Source organism: Cornus florida, unplaced genomic scaffold (genome assembly GCF_030987335.1).
Source record: "Cornus florida cultivar Cherokee Brave unplaced genomic scaffold, ASM3098733v1 CherokeeBrave_3.0.0_Hap2_Chr08, whole genome shotgun sequence".
Classification (NCBI taxonomy): domain Eukaryota; kingdom Viridiplantae; phylum Streptophyta; class Magnoliopsida; order Cornales; family Cornaceae; genus Cornus; species Cornus florida.
In genome coordinates, this window is record NW_026775578.1 from 60,615,134 (window position 1) to 60,635,706 (window position 20,573).

A 20,573-nucleotide genomic window follows, 5' to 3' on the forward strand; every position below is an offset into this window, starting at 1 on the left:
TTTGTATTATCACCACAAGACAATAGGATTAAGACAATAAAAATTATTATACTAAAAAAAAAAAAAAAATCTCAGATTTTTCTTATTGTTTTGTTAACTTTGTTATTCTTTATTTATATTGATTGTATACCATACCAACAAATGTAAGAGGACATTTTATTTTAAAACAATTATTATGAGATCACTGAGACCCCAACACGTGAAAGTGATTTTACAATTATGGTGACGACCTTGATTGCAAGTGCTCAATTTACATCTGCAACGTGATATTGATATCTCCAATAATATTGTTTCATTTTGATGTTGAAAGGAAGACATCTGGGAGGTTGATACAACAAGGGCAGCTCATTGAAAACTACTCTTAATTTTAATATTTTGGGCCCGTTTGGTTAATTTTCTTAAACATTCTAGGGTAATAAAAAACAGTTTTTCGAGAACTTTAAAAGTTAGTGCCCTGTTTGGATTTATTTTCAATTTTCAGAAACAATTTTTAGAGAATCAGAAAACAATTTTAAAATTTTTGAATCTAAAAATCAGTTGAAAAAACCACAAAACTATTGTTAGAGAACAAAAACTCATAAATCAGTTTGGTTGTACCAATTGAAATTTTTTTTTTACCTAAGAACACACCACTCCTTTATTTATTTAATTTTGAGATGTTAATTTATACATTTTTTTTCCTGTCAAACTAAGGGAAAGGGAATTTGAACACGGGTATACCCGCTCGGGAAAATGGACAATCCACCAACTAGGCCATTGAGTAATGTCAAAAAAAAAAAAAAAAAAAAAAAAAAAAAAAAAAAAGAAGAAGAAGATATACATGAGTAGGAGTCGCACAAATTGTGTTGCAAACTTGAAACTTTCTTCTATTTTTGGACTTCTTTCATTCAGAAGATTACATGAATTCAATGTCTACCTACATAATTGGGTGCAGTTTTTTTCTTTCCTTGAAGGCTTAGCAGGTAACAAATTTTCTTTTTGAAAGTTCGTACAACAATCAACTCATGGGGCATTTCCCCAGGAAAACAAATAAACAACTCATGAAAAAAAAAAAATTACAAACCAAAATGGGGCCCCAAACAAAATAGCAAGACCAAAAGAAACTAAATATATAAATATAAAAATAATAAATAAATAAATAGAGGACGTAAAATTGTCTAGAATGACACTTTAAAAAAAAAAAAAAAAAAAATTGGCAAGAAACACACATTTTTTGCCCACAAACGGACTCGAACTCAGCAAATAAAGCCAAAAAAACATCCCGGGGACAACAACAATAGGTTGTAGCACAACATCCAGTTGAAGACTGAGCAACACTTCCAATACCACAATGTACATACAACCTCCTCTACATACAACCACCAAAATCAGCTTTTGCACACAGAAATCAGCAACATTCAAAGTGTACCATACTTCCTCATATGTAGTCATCCCTTAAAAACCTAACAACTGAAGGAACAAAGCTTGCCAAAAATAAAATAAAATAGCACACGGCACGAAAAACCAAGAATGAGTAAAGAGGGAAAATACCACTACAATTATCTGAAAATGCTCTCAGGCAAATTCCATCTCTCCCAAACAAGCGTTACCAGTGTTGTTATCTTCGAGTTTTTTGGAGGGAAAAAGCTCTATTCCTCTCAATCTTAAATGAAGTATATATAGGCAGCAAAGAGCAATTTATTAATAACAGAATCAATTTTTCAAACTCATCACATTGCTATGCCTCTATAAGAGAGAAAGAAGAAGATGAATTTAAAAAACGAATAGAGCAGTATTAAAAGGCAATCAATAGAACAAGCATATATTTCTTCCCTTCATAGGATGGCATGAAAAAAATAAATAAAAATGGCATCACCTATACAGAAGTTGGATGAGCATCACTTGTAACATACGTGATTCTATCCCATGAGGCCATGACTTCTTTTGCTTACTTCACTAAAATTTACTTGATTCAGAGAACTTGACTACGGCTAGCATTTCCTTAATAAATTAAATCTAGATCCTCTTCGTACTTCATTAAAAACTATCACCTTGTCATTTTGACCAATGAACAAATAGTTAATTAACACGAACCACTTGTAGGATCTATACTCTCAAATAAATATATCAGTCCAAAACCACCGTTGGGTTTGATCTGATGAGACTCTCTGCAAACAAAGATCACATGTACATTTGACACACATATACATAGTCATAGCATTGTCCAAGAGTTCTCCTTTCACAAGAAAAAGAAATGCATAGTTCTCTGTTCACAAGTTCTCAAAAAGGGGAAAAAAATAAAGATGGATTCTGCCAATTTATTTTTTGAATAGGACCAACTATTTGTTACATCGATTTTAAGTTCTCCAAGAGTTCTCAGTCTACAAGACAAAGGGCCTAGGGACGTTATATATATATATACACACACACACATATATATATATATGCATATATATATTACATGAATACAAATAGAGAAATCCAGCCAACAAAAGAGAAACCCAGACACCCAGACATTAAAGAAATGCAAACTCGGCCAACAAAATTGACAATAGAACGAGAGAAAGAAAAAGGAAAAAAAAAAAAAAAAAGGCAAATTGAAGTTATCTTTACGAAATTGAATATAAGATTAGAGTGAATCTTGTATTTTTGAAAAAAAAAAAAAAAAAACGAACCAAAAATCTTTGAGAGAAAGAGGGATGGATGATTACATGTAGATGCTGAAGATAGGTAGCGAGAGTCGAACATAAGGTACTGGGAGAGATGAGGAAGAGTTGATTTGCAGGTCTAGAGAGGGGAATTTGTGGCTGAGGAACGGACGATGTTTTAAACGACCAGGGTAAGTTCAGTCATTTTAAGTTGGAGGAGTTCTCCGTGTTTTCTCAAAGATGGAAACTCTATTCCCAAAACTCTGAGAACTTGTTCAAGCTGTTCTCTAAAACTCATACTCTAGTGATTCGGTTTTTTGAGAACTATTCTCTAAAAAGAGATCCAAGCATATTATAAACCAGCTTTCTTAGTTTTTGTCACTCAAAAAACAGAAAGCTGTTTTTTGAGTTACAATCCAAGCAAGGCCTTATTCTCTGAAAACATATCTTTTTTCATTTGAATTTTCGGGAAAATAAAACAAAAACTGTCAACCAAACAAATTTCATACATTGTCAGTTGTCTGAAAATAAAAAACTGTTCTCTGAAACTGAACCAAACATACATACTATTTTTCTTTTTCTTTTTTTCTTTATTTCCCCTATCCTAATGACTTGTCACAAGCTTGCTCAGTAAGAAGGAAGGATGAAAGGGAACAGAAGGAAATTGAAAATTTCTTACTTTACTAACTGATGGAGAAGAAGAAAGTGGGACTTGGCACAACTCCACTGTAACTTGGAATTCACCGGTTCGAATCAAGGAAGTAGCCTCCCCACATGCTAAGGTAAGGTTGCGTACATTTGACTCTCCCTAAATCCTATAATGGTGAGAGGCTCGTGCACTAGACTAGCCTTTTTAGAGAAAAGGAGAGGGACAAGTTGGGAGGATGGCTGGCATTTCCCTTCGGACGTACTATAGCTCTACTTCTTATGACTAGGATGAATGCAAAAGCATCTTTATTTTTTTCCCGGTAAATTCGAAAGCATCTTTATTCATTTTCTTTTACATTTTTATTCTTCCAAAGGGCATCTTTTTAATTATGGAATTAAGCAAACCAGGTGTCACTCTTTCCCTTTATTTCATTTCTACTCAATCAGAAAACAGTAAGAGAAACTCATTCCTTTATCGGAATAACTCTTCCATTCCTCCTACTTTTGCCTTCTTCATGCTCTCCCTCTTTCCTAGCAATTGAATCATTAGTGATGAAGGGGAAAACAACAGCTTTATTATTAGTCACAGAGGCATACTCATGGCCATATGGGAAAGAGACTGCAACGCTCAAACCAAGTAGATTAGTTTGGTTTCAAAGATGGGAACGGAAACAGATACTTTTCATTCCCACTATCAGCAGAACAAAGTAAACAAAAGAATGACAACAAAGCAAATCAAATCGGAATCTCCAAGAACTCTCACCAAAAAGTTAATAAAAAGTATAAAAACTAAGATGGTCATTTGCACAATGCCAATTGTTATGTCTACATCCAGTCTATCCCTCCCAGTACCCTAAGAACCACTCTAGGTAATGACGCTTTTTATGGCCAAATTATCAAAAGGCTCGGGCTCCCATAGTTCCTCCTTCATGTTATGTTCTGACTACCGAGTCCAGCTCTACATACTAAGTATTGTTTTACTCACCTGAATCTTAAGACAATGTGAAAAGGACACCAGTACATCATATGATCTTGATGATCTCATGTAGCTTCTTGAGCAGATTCCTTTTAGTGTTCTTCTGGATTCTGTTGCAAAATCCATTGCAACGATGTCCACAGCATGGGATGCTCACTAGCAATTCTGTGTCTAAGACTAACATTGATAGTGTAAAGGCTGAAAGTCCAGAAGGCTCTGTGCTAGCATGACAATGACAGAGCTCATTAAAATTGCCAGCAGCCGGAAATAATGCAAATTTTGCCTGTGGTGGTGTGGAAAGTGCAAAACGTAACGGGGAAATAAGTAATGTCAAATGTCCAAAAAAAACACCTATTTCAACTGTATATGTTCTCTCTACTCTAAACCCATCACCATCAACTCTGAGAACCACATATGCCATCGTGTTCTCTCTCTGACTTCTCTCTGTTCATTCTCATTCTGAAGTAGCACTCAGATTACAATCAATATACACACACTCGTATAAACTATATATTCCAAACACCACGATTGTTGTGCCTTCAGAATCCAGCAACTACTTTACACACACATATAATCTAAGCAATTAGTCTCCTATCTCCTCAAGCTGAATTCCTTCCCCTCTCCATACATGAATGTTACCCTCTTCCATCTTTTCAAACCCTAATCCCACAAGCACTGTTTACGACCTTAGTAGACCATAAAACTTAAGATCTTTTCAGGTGAAGGATTTGAAGAGAGTGTCCATAAAATTATAACAGGATAGGCGAAGTGAACAAGTGCTTATAAAGTGAAGATGAACTTAAGTATTTTGCTTCAACCTTATGCAACCAATCAAGGTGAACTTAAAGACTTTGCTTCAACCTTGAGTTGAACAAGTCAATTCTAGTCTCAATATCCAAATTCCTAATCAGATCAAATTAATTGGTATGCATAAATTTTTTCTCAAGCATTAATCCCCTCACTTGACCCAACTTGATTTTTTTTTTTAGTAATATTGATGGGATTAGAGAAAAATCTAGAAAGGGCAGCATTAAACCTATCCAACTGACATAAAAATATCGATGCAACAATGAGAAAGCCTCCAATATTATCAAACCAAACTTGACCATAGAGAAGCACATTGGATGTCACACTTGATTTCTAGTTTAAGTATTCAAAATAGGAGGAAAGAAAAGACAGAAAGAGGACATGAACCCAAGAAAGAAATTTGTCACCCAAACTACATGATCGCGGACATCATCAAAATGCCAAATATTTTACTCCTGCTAAACTGACCCATGAAGCTTTGCTCTGCTCAGTTCAACACATCAACCGATCCAAGTTGCAAAATGCAAACTACAGAGAAAAATGCTTAATTTCAATCTGGATAAAAAAATATGTGGTAAGCTTTTCAATTCATGTTGAATAACAAACGTGGTGTGTGCGTTCAGCCACACATCAAGTAGACATCAAATATGATGAAAATCTAAAATCCACAGACGAGTATGATAAATATGAGAGTTATAGAGATTGTCGGATATCATTTTCAGGTTTCAACCAAGATGATAAAGAGCAACTTTACCAAAACTAAGACCTTAAACCTCATATCTGACATATAGCTCATATCATGTGGCACAAAACAGATCCACAATTACTTTAGCCAAATAATGCAATCAGCAATCTCACAAAACATAGCATCGCTTCTTCTAAACTCAATAAAAAAAAGGAAATAATCAATATCTTATTACACCTAAACACCCAAACTAATCCGAGGTCGAGACCTCTTCCCACTGCCCCGCTAGAGTATTCGAACCTAAGGCTCTGATACCATCTGTCACGCCCTGCTCCCCACCACACGTGAGCCAACCACCATTCATAGAAACCACCAAAACAAATTTTCTTTCTCAAACCATTTACTGCTCCAAGACTCAAAATCATCTCTAAACCATTCCAAATTACGTTAAAATTCAAGTTCGAATAACATAACTCACCAATATGTTCCATCATTCAAATAATGCTTAGTCAATCTCAAAGAGTAAATAATGAGCTAAAATCTTTTAACTAAAATTTATCAAACACTTCAAGGCCACCCTATAGTTCTTCATTGCTTGCCAACCTCTTCTAACACCTGAAATGTTTTAGAAAATAGAGTGAGCTACATGAGCCCAGTAGGTTTCCGGGATTTATTGAAAACAAATAACTTTTTGTATAAAACCAGCTTTTTTGAACACCTGAAAGATTTTTTTTTTTTTAGCACTTTTAGAAAAAGGAACTGAGCAGTGGGCTTAAGCAGTTGAATTTTAGTAGAGAAAAATATAATAATATTCCAACAAGCATATATTTTTCAACTACAAAATTTCATATCATTTAGATTCAAACTCATAAGAAAACACTGGAGCAAACTTTCCAAATTCTAGTTTCAACTTACAAGAAAATACCCAAGTAATCCATTTCGTAACAACAAATCCGAGGTCATCATCTATACAACAACTTGTCCAACAAAGTGTACCCCCAGGACCGCAGCCCCCCTCCTTTGGCTTAAGGGGCTCGCAACCAGGGACTGTGGACACCCCCTCTTAGAACCCGGGGCGTTTAGGGTCTTTCAACCCAAGGGAAACTCTTATCCTACCTACTTCATGCCAGACACATACACAATTGAATGACCAAAACCAAATCCAACATGAAGAACAAACATGCTGTCATTCTTCACTGTAATATCTTCAAAATTTACTAAAATCATACGTATCATATTTCTGGACAACATAAAATTCTGGAGGAACTTCAGTATTTTTTTTATTTTTTATTTTTTAACTTTCATTTATCAAAGTCTCGTTCCCAAATTTCAACAATAAATATGGAATAAAATTTATCAAAAAACACTGTTGTCCAAAACTCAGAAATTACGCAGCAAAAACATGTTATCTGCATAAAATTCACCAAAAATAGCATACTAACTCAAATTGAATGAAACTAAATATAACTGACCATACTTTAGTATCAGTAAATTATTTTTATAAATAGAGTCACAGATCAAGTCAGTTTTAGAAGAAAACAATGGAGAATTCTGTTCTAAAACTCAGTTTTTCGAGGCAGATTTTACCAAACTTCAAATTTTCATAACAAATTGAAATCTCAACCAATTTGAGTCAAATAAAATTCCACAAACTCATTTACCAGTGTACTTTAATTTCTCAAATTTTCAATTAAAAAATAACAATACAAGTAAGATAAATTCAGCCCTAAACCCCTGTTGTTCTGTTCATTTATATATATATATATTCCAATGCTCAAATGCAATTCAAGGTCTAATGAGTCAGAACCACTTTTCATGCTAAAGAAACAAGTTGATAATCAAATCTCATAGCTGGCATGTGAGAGAAAACAACTTTGTAAAAATTTCTAGCAATTTAGCAATTTGAAACTAACAATTTATTTTTCAAGAAATTTAACAGAGAAGGGAAAACCTACAGCTTTGTTAGACTCCTTTTCTGCTTTCCTTTTTCTTCTTCCCTTCTCTCTCTCTCTCTCTCTCTCTCTCTCTCTTTTTGTGGCCGTGTCTTAAGCTCCCTATGTCTTCTCGATTAAACCTTTGCTCCTTTTCCTTCAAATGTTCTTATACTAATTCTGTATCTCACATCAACTTCATATGAATCAGCTTTGGTAAAAACTTGTCTAGGAAGCCTTTCAATTTCCATATTCTGAATATACGTGTCTTTATATTTGCATGTGTAAGTGATGGACACTATATTTGTGTGACACGTCACCTATATATATATATATACACACATATATTAAGTTGAATACACGTGTCCTCTTCTTTACCTATTTCTTTATTCTGTTCTCAAATTCCAATCTGTATATGTATCTATATATACAGAGAGAGAATGAAGCTTCCAAATATTATTATTATTTTCATTCTAAACCCTCTATTTTATTTTATTTTTTTTCTTTTGCACTTCCTATTTCAACTTCAATTTACTCTGATTTTAAATTCTTGGACTTTCTACCACCATCAATTATTCTTGATTATGTTCACTCAGATTTCAAGAATTTGTCCGGCTTCCACCAGAAGAGTATATATCTCAACCCAATTACATATTCACCAAAATTTTCTCAAAGCCTTAAGTCCTTTATTCCAGTTTCTTCCATTGTTGTGTGATTAGCTACAACCCATGTCTGAAGTAATTTACTTAACTAGACATGGATGAACAAATAATGAAATAAATACAAATCTAGGATATCACAATATGGATTATCGAGTTTATGAACCACACTTCAGGCACACACCACGCCACCATGTGAAAGTTTTTACTAATTAAAAATTGGCGTTCTGAGCGCAGACTGTAATACCCCTAATTTAAAAGGATAGTCTCGGCATTTATTTATTATTTTTGTTGAATTTTTGCATGATTATTTGGTTTAATTATTTTATTTAATTGTTTACCTGTGTGACGTGTATTTAATTGGTATCTATTTATTTGTTTAAATTGCATTCTATTTATTTAATTGATTATTAAAGGTTTTAATTTAGGAAGTAATTTAGGAAGTATTTTAATTAACGATTTTTCAAAATTGAGGGTTTAGTTTCTTTAGCCGACACAGGATTTAATTAAGTTCTATGGGCCGGTTAGGATTTAGTTAGGGCTCTAATTAATGTAGGGTTTTGGTATAACTCTATAAATATATGGGTATACGTCTGCCGAGGGTTTTCTAAAACCCTATTCACCATATTCCCGTATACAGTAAAGAGAGAAGTTGAGAGAACAGAGCGTCGTAACGGTCTGTCAAGGAGACTAACAGAGAGGACCAAGGGAGGTGTTTGGTGGATTAGATCAGAACCAGAGGAGGCTAGAAGGTAGTCAGTGGTTGCCGGAAAGCTTAGAACAACGGCGTCAAGGTTCTGTTTATAAAACTGTACAGGCAAGTTCTTCTCTTTCTCCTTCCCTTTGGCTTGTGTTCTGTGCACCTAGACAGTCTCTAGGAGATTAATTGGCCTTAAACTGAACCATGCATGTTTGATATATAATTTGCTTGATCGTTTTATCTGTGCAAAATTTATTTACAAAATAATTATAGCGCGTATGTTTTCTTGACTCTGTTTTGGCATAACGTCCCACTGTTCTAATTTTTATTTTGAATCTTACTGAAATCAACCAAGGTCTGACTGGATACTAGACGTAAGTTAAGACTTCAAATTTAAATTGGAGAAAGAACAGAGGGGTTGGGATAAAACTGATCTTGCAATTTAGTTTCAGTGCCGTTCTTCAACAACGCTAGTTTAAATGGCCTGATTAAACCCTGTAATTGCTTCCAAAACTATTGTAAACAATCTTGGGGAATGCTTCTAGACTAAATTACGAGTCCTAAGTTTGGTTTTAAAAACTAACAGAGGGTTAGGAATAAGCCGGAGAAGGAGCACAAGAGCTGAAACACGCACCGGGGACGAAGGCTCACACAGGAGGTGAGAGCCGGCTCCATGGAAGTGGGAGCCGGCTCCCACAACAAAGTGGAGCCGGCTCTAGGGAGTCCTAGAGCCGGCTGTAGGCTGGAAAAGAGCCTGCTCCAAATTCTGGAGCAGGCTCCCTTGGTATTTTTGATTTATTTTACGATTTTTTTTAATTTTCTACATACTGTGTTCACTGTTGGAGCATGGAGACTGTTTGAATGAATTTGGAACTTTACAGAGGGATCAAGGAATGAATTTTGAGTGTTATTAAGACCCTAAATTGAGTAAAGTTTAATTCTAAGTTGTCGGGACAAACAGTGTAAAAATTAAGACACTTATCAAATGGAAGTTGAATTAATTGTTGAATTAAAATTCAGCAATTTGATGGAACATAATGTGTTTATAAAACTTGTTTTAGAATGCAGTCAAGTGCATGATAAGGTCATTTAATTATTAATTTTGATCTATGCATGCTTAGGAGGCTAGTTGCTGAAGTATTAAATTGTTTACTGCAACTATATGGTTAATGCTTGGATTTAAACTGCTGAAATATTTAAACAATCTTCTGAATTGTTTTAGCAATTTATTGGTTAATAATAGGATTATTTAACCTATTCACATGCATGATGGAGTCCCTGACATATCAAATTTGGTCTATGCATGCTCTGGATGTTAGTTGTTGATTTGTTAAAATCGTCTCCTGCAACTATATGGTTAAATGCTTGGATTTAAATTACTGAAGCTTTAAATAGTTTTCTGCAATTGTTTGGATGGTAGTTTTTGGTCTGTAAATTATTGAACGGTTATATATGTTGTAATTTACATGGATATGGAGGATGGTATGTACCGGTATGGGACGGTGACATACTAGGGACGGTTTAGCTCAAAACGCATAAACCTAACCTAATGGATTAATGGAATGGATTGAAAGATATCGAATCCTAATTGTGGCTAAGTCAGATCAGCTGTAACCAAGTTGGATGACTTCCTAGATTAACGGATGGTAGTTAAGTCATATCAACTAAATAAGTGGAGTGACTAACTAGTTGGTTTATTGTAGGTCAGTTTAATAAATAGTTGAACTGCTTACCCTGGATTTGGACGGACTTTATATATATGGTTATGGTACCACGAGTTGAGCTTGAGTCTCAGACTCGTTGGTTAGGGTGCGTATATGCAGTGGATGCATAGCTGGTTATAATAGGTTGAGGTATACCCTGTTAGGTCTAGGTACTCATGCCCACCTTTGGGTGCGTATTCGCATGTTGCCTTCTATTCAGGTTGAGACCCCTATTATAGACTAGTGAATGTCCCTTAGTGTGGATATATTTATATGTATGGACTAGATAGATATTGTGAGGTGTCTACGGTGTATCTACGTATCGGGTCACTGTATGGATTGCAGTTAGATTAGAACTTGCTCGTGGGTCTGACCCACTCCTTTATTATTCTTTTCAGGTACAGGACGGTTCCAGCCTTAGAGCTTGATCGTGCTTGTCGAGGACAGTCTCACTTTCATCTGAATACGTAGGACTTCTCTCGATGTTTCTAGCATTATCTATTTTCAGTTTTCAGTTTCAGTTGAACTTTTGGTTAGGGGTCCATCAGTGGATTCCCAAGTTGTAACCTTGAAGTTTTGGAGGATTGGAGTTTCATTTTTCAGTTGTCCATGGAGGATTTTATAATTAATGTTTCTTTCAGTTTTATTCTATCTTTATTGTTCTTTTTGTCATCTGTGTTCGTTTTAAAATACTTTAATTGTTTGATATTCCCTCGGGTTTGGGCCTGGGCCTGATCAACCCGTGTCTCGGATCCGAGGGGTATCACACAGACTGTGTTAGACTGGACAAGTGGATCACAACATGACTGTTACAAGAACAGAAATGGAGGACAATAGATAAAACCATGGCATTGATGACAAGGGAATGCTTTAGCAAGAATGAAAGTGATTGCAACCTGGGATTCATTGAATATACTAGCTATACATGGATTAACAAGTTTATGAACCCCGTTAAGGCGCGCCAATCTGAAGATGTCACTAATTAAAACATTAAATCCGAGTGCAGACCTAACATGACTGCACTTACGGATATGATTCAAAACATGTCTAGTTACTCAGATAAGATACTGTTGAACTGTAGATGTTTATCTAACAAAAGCTCATTAGTTGGGAGAAAGTCATGCATACTATGCTGGAATTATTCATAAGAAATTACTCCCAATATTTATGAATAATTATAAAATCATAAAACATGAAAATATGTTATTAGTGCCTAATAATTACTCTTGTGGAATAAATAACTTTGCCAAAGAGAATTTTATCCTCATGGTGTGTGTACCAGTGTATGCAATCTTAGTTCCAAACATCAAGTCATCACTGGATTGCTAGAGAGCTTATATAACAGTGTCTACTAGAAAGCTTATAGAGAGGCTTTTGTTAAAGAACTTATATAGAAGCGATTGGTCTATTAAAGCTGTGAAAGCTCAAATTCTTATCATCAACACCTAAAGGCAGTAGAATTGTTCAGAAACTTCATTCCAGAGGTGATCATGATCCTTTGAAACAAAATCACACTTAATCACATTTATCAATAAGTTTCAAGTTGTGCTATTCATTTGTTTAGGACAGACAAGATAATTTCAGCTCTTGGCATGGTATAGGAGTGTCCAGCTTCATTATTCTCCCATTTTTTAAAAAAAAATTGAGAAGTGATCAGAAATTTTGGTAGGAAAGAGAGAGCCTACATTGGTTGAATCATACACTTGGCATGATTTACCAAAAGATTTGTGATTAGTAAGAATAATCATATTTTAGATCATGATATAATTTTGTTTTTTCAAAGACTCTTAACTTCTACAATTTAAAATATTTGACAAAACTCCCAAAAATCATAATGAAGTATTTAGGGTTTACATCTGTTCATCCTGGTAATTCAAACATGGAGACATATGAGATACTTCGGAGCCAGAAGATGGTTAAGCCACTTTAGACTTCACAAATTTTAGATAGTTGAAATGATCAATACAAATAAAAGACCTTTTATTCTGGTTTTCTTATAACTACTATTGTTCAAATACTATACAAATTAAGGTAGAAAGTATTGATTTTTCCATTTTGATTTAGCACAATTCCTCCTGATTATTTATGTTAACAAAACTGAATTCAATAAGGTTACAATCCAAGTAGCTTACACGACTGTAGGGGCGGCCTCCTGAAACAAAACCTCTTCCACAGGTCCGGTACTGCTCGCAAAAACTTCAACTTCCTTTCATTAAGCAGAATAATTCCTTTCAGGTTTACTCCATACTGGTACAAGTCAGAAGCCTGGTATAGCCACATGGATAAATTCTGTCAATTCCCACAAAACATTCACCTTCAGGTCGTGAAGGAAAAAATTGGATCTACTGAGGTGCCAAATAGTTTCCTCTTAAATCATGATCTTTATTTATGAACCTAAATCCCAAACCAGGTGTTTCTTTCACCAATGAAAGAGACCAATTTACGCATTTTTCATGAGAAGCATCTTTCTCTTTTGCCACATCAATAGCCAATCTATGCCATGCACTTCTTATGGACTTCAGAAGATGTATGGTTATCTCCAATGCTATTGTGGAACTGAAATGACGTGAGGCTTCAAAGCGAAAAGAGAAGATGCAAATGACTAGGACTTCAAAAATTCACAATGAACCTCAAATGACCAGTCATCTCAGTCAACCGCACGAGCATCCCCTGCATCCACACTTTCCTCACAATCATTATCTTTGTCCAAAATATCAGAACCAGCATGATCCGAATCCGAGTCCAAAACATCTTCCCTCACCCTACCTTGAGCACTGCCCTCATAGTCAGAACTGTCATCAACGTAGTCTCTTTTGATACACCCCGCTTCATTATCTTCTGCATCTCTCCTATAACTTGCCAACTCCTTGTCCACATTGGCCTTCCTAGGACTTATCAAAATCAATTCAGCCAATTTTCTTCTTGCTAAATATAAATCATTGGGCTCTATCAACTCCCCCCTCCTATAAGCCTCCCTCAGAAAAACTGTATGAAGCTTCCCTTGATTACCCCTAGTTGATATATAGAATATCCCCTGATGTTGAAGAAGGAACTCTTTCAGCTTCTTGGGCAAATTCATTGCCAAACGAAAATGCGCAATCCTCTCCAAAGTAATCTTCTTTTCGACAGTCAACGTCAACAATTCATGAATAGTAGCAACAGCCCTTTTCTCCATCCTCTTCTGCGCCTCCAAGGACCTCAAGTCATAACCCGAGACATCTTCATACGGAGACCAATACGGAAGCCGTTGCCACTTCCACACCCCAATCTTATAGTACTTACTAATCTTAAACCCGGGCGGGAAATTTACAATGAATGAAAACCTGATGTTCTCAGCATCAATTCCCTTCTCTCTGTACTCTCTCTCCCTAAGTCTCTCGATAGCACATATGGTCAAATTTGGATCATTCTCTACAACCTCAATGTACTTATTCCTAGTTTCTTTCGCATCAAACAGTCTAAAAAATTGTGGGTACTTGAGAATTACCGAGAATTCGAAGTCATCAGGCAGTCCGAAATCTTTGCGCGCAATGCGGACATGTTCGAGCCGAAGCCTGCCGGTGTTTGACATCATGAGAAGCTTCCGGAGACGGGTCACGGCGTCGGGGATTTGGGCAATAAGGGCTTCGTTCTCTTGATCAATTTGGAGCAGAGCTTTCCGGGTAAGCCTGCAATAGAGAATTCTCTGAACTGGGTGTTCAAAAATCTCGAAAACGTGTGGGAATTTGAGAATGAATTGGCCGGCTTCGAACTGCTTCAGGCCGAGGCGGCGAGCGAGGGTGTCGAGGCGAGAGATGGAGACGACTGAACTGGGTTGAGAGAAAATGAGGTCCTGAAACTTGAGGACTTTCCGCATTTTCTTCTCCACCTCCATGTAGTTGTCGTAGCCGTAGTCTCGAACCCTCTGTTGCTTTTTGGGTATGGAGGTGGACTGTGACATGGGTCTCTTGCAAGTGAAAGTGTTGGTGAGAGGGTCATGAAGTACTGTGTGAATCAAGGGACTGGATTTGACGGTTGTGGTATTGAAATTGAAGATTTTGGCTGAATAGGCAAAGAATATACGCATTTTGGCTGATGGGTCTGCAGGGTTTTTAGGTTTTTGAAGAGAATTTGAAGCTGTTAGTATGAAATGGGCCGCAGGGGAGTGAGAGGAAAGAGGGCGAAACAAAGAGAGGACTGTAGAGACGCAGCTGTGAATTGGGGGCAAATTGGGTAATTAATTTGATTCCAAACGTTGTCGTTTAAGAGATATATTGGACAGAAGCGCACCAGACGGGTAAAATGTATAGTACCCGATTTACTAACGATAGAAATTTATTAAATTACTTTGGTTAATTACAACGACAGCACTGAGATTTGTTATATTAATAGTTATATATAACTTAGTTGATTTTAGACAAAGATACCCCTATGATAATTTTGATCCAAACAAGACCTTAAAATGTTAAAAAAGACTAAATTGCCCTCAATATTTAATTCATTTTTATTGTAAAATATCAGAATCCGTGAAAAGTCAATTTTACCCTTGTATATATACACTATTACCAGCACCATCATATCATATATAAATATAAAACTATATATATATATATATATATATATATATATATATATATATATATATATATATATAAAACTATAACCAATATTGGCCAAGAGAAAAGCATCGGGGAAGAGCAGCACAGTCGCCACCACTGCCACCCAACATCGCCACTTACGCAACTTCCACCCTCTCTCCACTGCAACGTCCACCACCTCCCTTCACTTCCACAATCTCGCCACCTCTTTCCTCCACCTTTGCCCCTTCGATTTCACCCACCACCATTCATCACTACTTAGGGTTTCCAATCAAACCTTAATCGATTAGTGGTATCAAAAACTCTTGATCCATCGTTAATGACAACAAACCTTCGTTGTCTTTCCTCCCAACAAAGACGAAGATTTCCCTCATCGCCGAACTTCCCACCCACCTCTCCACTGGCAGATCTAGATACGCCCTAGATTTCCCTGCGCTTTAACCGAGTAGCTTCGTTTCCTCCATCCCCTACTGCCGCTTCTTCCTCACCGCTGGACTTCCCACCTGCCTCTCCACCGAGTTCACATCTCCAATCAAAATCAATCCAATCACCACTCACCACCACCGACACTGCAGTTGTCGTCAGTTTTGCCATTGTGGCTGAGACTACCCATCTTCACCGCTGAAAATGTGGTAAAAGACACTTGCAACGACCCAAATTCAGGGATCCGGATCGCTAGCCGGGTCCTCACCCGAACCCGAGGACACACAAGGGTACTATGGTCATTTTCACATTAATTTAATACTTTAAGGTCCACTAAGGGTAAAACCGTCATTTACTAATGCCATTCAACGATTTAAGTGATATCTAGAAACCTCATAGTCGTCCCACGTTATTCTACTACTCCAATGGTTCATAAGGGCATAATAGTCATTTTAACTCATTCATTATAGTTCAAGACCCAAAAAAAGGTAGAACGATCATTCACTAGGGTCGTCCAATGATTAAGTTGAAGTCCAGGGATAATGCGGTCATTTCACATCATTATAATGGGTCTAGAGCCCATAAGGGTAAAACGGTCATTTGACATGGTCAAACAATGTCTTAGAACCCCAAAAGGGTAAAATAGTCCTTTATTACGCAATTTATAGCTTTTAGACACTTTAGGGGTAAAACTGTCATTTTTTGCGCAAAATATAACATTTGTACCCTTCAGGGCTATTTTTGTCATTTTCTAGGGTCATTTTGTACTTTGGTTAAAGTCTAGGGGTAATTATGTAAATATGCCAAAATTTGGGGTTAAATATGTAATTATACAGTAGTTGAGGATAAACCGTGAAGATTGGGTTCATCTAACCAATTAGATGTGCCATCTAATCGATTAGATGACCCTCCCAGTGAACATATAAAATCCTAAATCCCCATCTGTGCGCACACTTCCCCAAATGTACGAACACATTAGTGATCTGTGCGCACACTTCAGTGATCTGTGCGCACAGATAATTGGCTAAAAGTTCACGACACCACTATCAATCCCATCTAATCAGTTAATTGGGAATTTAACCGGTTAGATGTTCCCAAAATGTGATCTAACCGATTAAATGACCCATCCAACCGGTTAGATGGTGACCAAAAACTACGTGTTGATGAAAACACACCCTTTGCCCCGTTCCACTGTCACTAACGTGTGTAAACGTGATAATAAAAACCCATGCCATCATCTAATTCATCAATAATAGATTAAATCATCAGAATAGCAAACACGTGAGTCAACATTTAAGAATCAAATTATACAAATCTCTTTGTATACATTATCTAAAGAATTAAAATATAACAATTGATGAGCACTGAAAAGTGTGCATTTAAACCCGTTAAGCTTAAGCATTCTAGTACCTTTATCTATCTTACTTTGTCGTTTTAGACTTATTACGTGTTATTTATATTTTCAGGCACTAATCCCAAAATTGAGCTAACTCAGCCAAATAAAAGCTTAATTGAAGCAATCCTGAGATAAACCAAAGGAGGGAGCAAAGTGGAGAAAGAAAGGAGCAAAAAGGAATCAAGTTGTGCAGCTGAAAAGTTCGATCGATCTAACTTAGAGTTCGATCGATCGAACATCTATGATCGATCACAGTACTTCTCAATAGATCCAACCTTGGCCTTTGCTGAAATTCCAAGTTCGATCGATCGAACATCATCTATGATCGATCGAACCCTATTTTGTCCTATTCAAATGATTGATCTTATCCACAGTTGTACGCCTACCAACCACTTTTGTCTTTTTCCCCATAAATATCTTGAAAATATCTCAGCCTTGTCCTTATCCGGAGGAGTCAGACCATTTCAATCGATCCAAGATTCAGTTCGATCGATCGAACCCATTTTCGATCGATCCAAGTTAAGGTTCGATCGATCGAACTTCCTCTAGCGAGAAAAAGTTAAAGTCCAGCTCATTTATTCCATCCTTCATCCAATCATTGGAGAATATGCCTTGCACGACCACAGCTCATCATGGGGTGTATTTGACCTACCTATATAAGGAATATGATACACTTTTTGGGAGAGTCTTTTGTCACACATTGAAAATCATCTTGGAGGCTATTCTTGGAGAGGAAGAAGGGAGGAAGCTAGAGCAACCATTGGAGGAAATCTTCACCAACAAGGAGCAGCCATGGAGTTAGCCCTTGAGGGTTGGATCATCACTACCATGAGTGGCTAGACATCCTCTTGGGGCTAGAGTTAGCCCTAAACATGCTTTCTATACTCTAATCTTGTGTATTATTGAGGGATTAGTGTTGTATGATACATTTTGATATTCATGTATATATAAATCTTGATTATTTCATGGTTTGTATGGTTTAATGCTTCCAATTGACTATTCTATTCTATCCATATGTCTATGTATGCTAGAGTAGGATATTCATGTGCTTATCTCTAAATTTAGTGTTTTTGATGCATGTTTATGTGTATTAATGCTATAGATCTAGAGATTATCAAGATGATATGCTTAATGAATGCTATTTTGATTCATTTGATGGTTTATGCCTATTCTTGATGGTTTGTGCCTCTTCCTTAGTCTAGATAGCTTTATTTTCATGCTAGTAGTGTAGATTTAGTGTATTGGTAGTGTAATGTTAGATGGGTGGACAATCTACTCTTGATGTTTGATGTTCCATGCTTGTGAGTCCAAATGGCATATTCCTCTAATATTGTGTTGTATGTGGATTGTGAGCTTAATGAAGGATTAATGACTTGTTTTGATCTATTGTGCTATCCCCATGTTGTCTAGACAATATATGCTCTATTGTTTAGATATATTGTGCTCTTCACATGATGTTTAGACAATACTTGCTTGATTTGTCATCCTTGCTAATTGAATCAACCTAATGCACACACACCCTTACCATATTGCAACACATCCATTACCCTCAATTGATCACTTGTTAGTAGTATAGAAAAGTATTGCTTGGTGGTGATCTCTACACCCCAAGACCTCTCTCTCTCTTATTTACTTCATATTATTTTATTTAGTTGAATTCAATTTAGCTTAATCAACCAATCAATCAATTGTGTAATCACTCGACCTACTAACCCTAATTACCATAGTTTCACAATTCGATACACCATCAAATCCCTTGGGACGATCCCTACTCGCCCTATCTATATTTTATATAGAGAAAGGTAGTAGTGGCTTTTTTATAAATGTAAAACTTGGCCACCTCCTAAATTCACACCTCTTCAAGCTTGACTTGGTATCGCGACCCTTGTTGTAAAGGCAAGGACCGGTCAGTTTTTGGCGCCGTTGCCGGGGATTTTAAATTGGCAACGTCGAATTGTGAAATTCAATTAGGATTAGTACTCTTTTGATCGTGTCTTTACTTTCTTTTTATTTTCTGTTTTTGATTGCTTATTAAGTTTGTTCTTCATTAACTAGGTGCATTGAGCAAGGAGCTAGCAAAGTAATTCCAAGCTAAGGAGCAAAGCAAAGCAAAGGAAAAATGCTTAAAATGAAAAATTGCTAAGTAAAATTGCTAAGCTAAGCTTTTAATTTTGGAGTTGAAGTGCTAAAGGACTATTGTGAGACCTTCTTACTCAATCTCCTTAGATAAATCGGGGGCCCACGTGGAGGCATTTATTTGACATACATTGCATTTGAAAATTGTGGTTGTGAAGTTTAATTGCATTGTTGAGAAAGTTGCTTATTCGTGTTGCATTGTGCATGCATGGTCGTCGTTCATTGAGACCTACTCTTGTCCCTCTTGATTTGCATTTAGAATCCACTATTAGGAATCCAAGGGGAAGAGGAAGTTCACATAGAACCAATCTACCAATGGACGCTCTCAATAATGATCATGTTGAAGACCTTGGTCACATAGACCAACAAGGCATCCTTCATCCTAATGCGCAAAATGATAATATGCAAGTTCCATTAGGCATGCCTAGGCCATACATTCATCAACCTCCTCAACAACAAGGCCAAATTCCAATAGGAATTCCAAGGCCAATGTATGCACCACAACCCCCCATCATTAATCAAGCTCAATATAACCAAGGTGTCCATGTTGCACCTCAAGTTGCTAATCCACCACTCGCATTGAGAGATCACTATGTGCCTAATGAGTATAATGCACCCACATGCATTCAATTGCCACCATTTAGAGCACACCATTACGAGATTAAAGCACAAACTATCCAAATGCTATCTAACTTTCATGGACTTCCTAGTGAAGAACCTTACAAGCATTTGGATGAGTTTCTTGAAGTTTGTTCTACCGTTCGATACACGGACATGCCGGAAGAAGTTTTAAGGCTGAAACTTTTTCCATTCACCCTTAAAGATAAGGCGAAGTATTGGTTTAACAACCTTAGGCCTTTTTCTATAACTTATTGGGCAGAAATGCAACAAGAATTTTTGAAAAAATACTATCCAGTTTCTAAGACCAATGCTATGAGAACCGCCATTAGAGAATTCACACATAGGGAAGGAGAAACTTTCCACGAGGCATGGGAACGCTTCAATGAATTGCTTAGGAAGTGTCCTCACCATGACATGCCTAAATGGCAATTGGTCCAATTCTTTTTTGAAAGCTTATCGGACAATTATAAAGGCATGGTCGATGCTTCAATGGGAGGTTCTTATATAGACCGGCAAGAGGAAGACGTGTGGCGTCTTTATGAGAGCATGAGTGAAAACTCTTTGCATAGAACATTGTCATCTAGGAATGGTAGAAATTCTCAAGGTAGGAAGAGTGTTGGCTTGCATCAAGTTGACCACTCAAATGATATAACCGCCAAGATGAAGTCTTTATCTCAAAAGTTT

The 20,573-nt window shown here is 36.5% G+C and overlaps 1 protein-coding gene and 1 non-coding gene across 3 annotated transcripts; both read right to left on the reverse strand.

Moving 5' to 3' along the window:
- Positions 1-606: 606 nt before the first annotated feature.
- Positions 607-14,907, reverse strand: LOC132271828 (protein ROOT PRIMORDIUM DEFECTIVE 1). Of its 2 annotated transcripts, none has more exons than XM_059773323.1 (2): positions 12,869-14,907; positions 607-1,642 (listed from the first exon to the last, which is right to left on the reverse strand). In XM_059773323.1, the coding sequence occupies exon 1, from the start codon at positions 14,800-14,802 to the stop codon at positions 13,384-13,386; it is 1,419 nt and encodes a 472-aa protein (XP_059629306.1). In that variant the 5' UTR covers positions 14,803-14,907; the 3' UTR covers positions 607-1,642; positions 12,869-13,383. The 2 variants fall into 2 exon arrangements, with proteins under 2 accessions (XP_059629306.1, XP_059629305.1); XM_059773322.1 differs by lacking the exon at positions 607-1,642 and adding an exon at positions 1,779-6,358.
- A 5,289-nt stretch (positions 14,908-20,196) lies between these two features.
- On the reverse strand, positions 20,197-20,305 carry LOC132272239 (small nucleolar RNA R71). Its single transcript, XR_009470000.1, has one exon. It is a non-coding gene; the product is annotated as a small nucleolar RNA R71 (small nucleolar RNA).
- Positions 20,306-20,573: the final 268 nt, after the last annotated feature.

Bases quoted from the DNA above. Each gene is read 5' to 3' on its own strand.
- LOC132271828 (XM_059773323.1), bottom strand. From the start codon at position 14,802: ATGCGTATATTCTTTGCCTATTCAGCCAAAATCTTCAATTTCAATACC.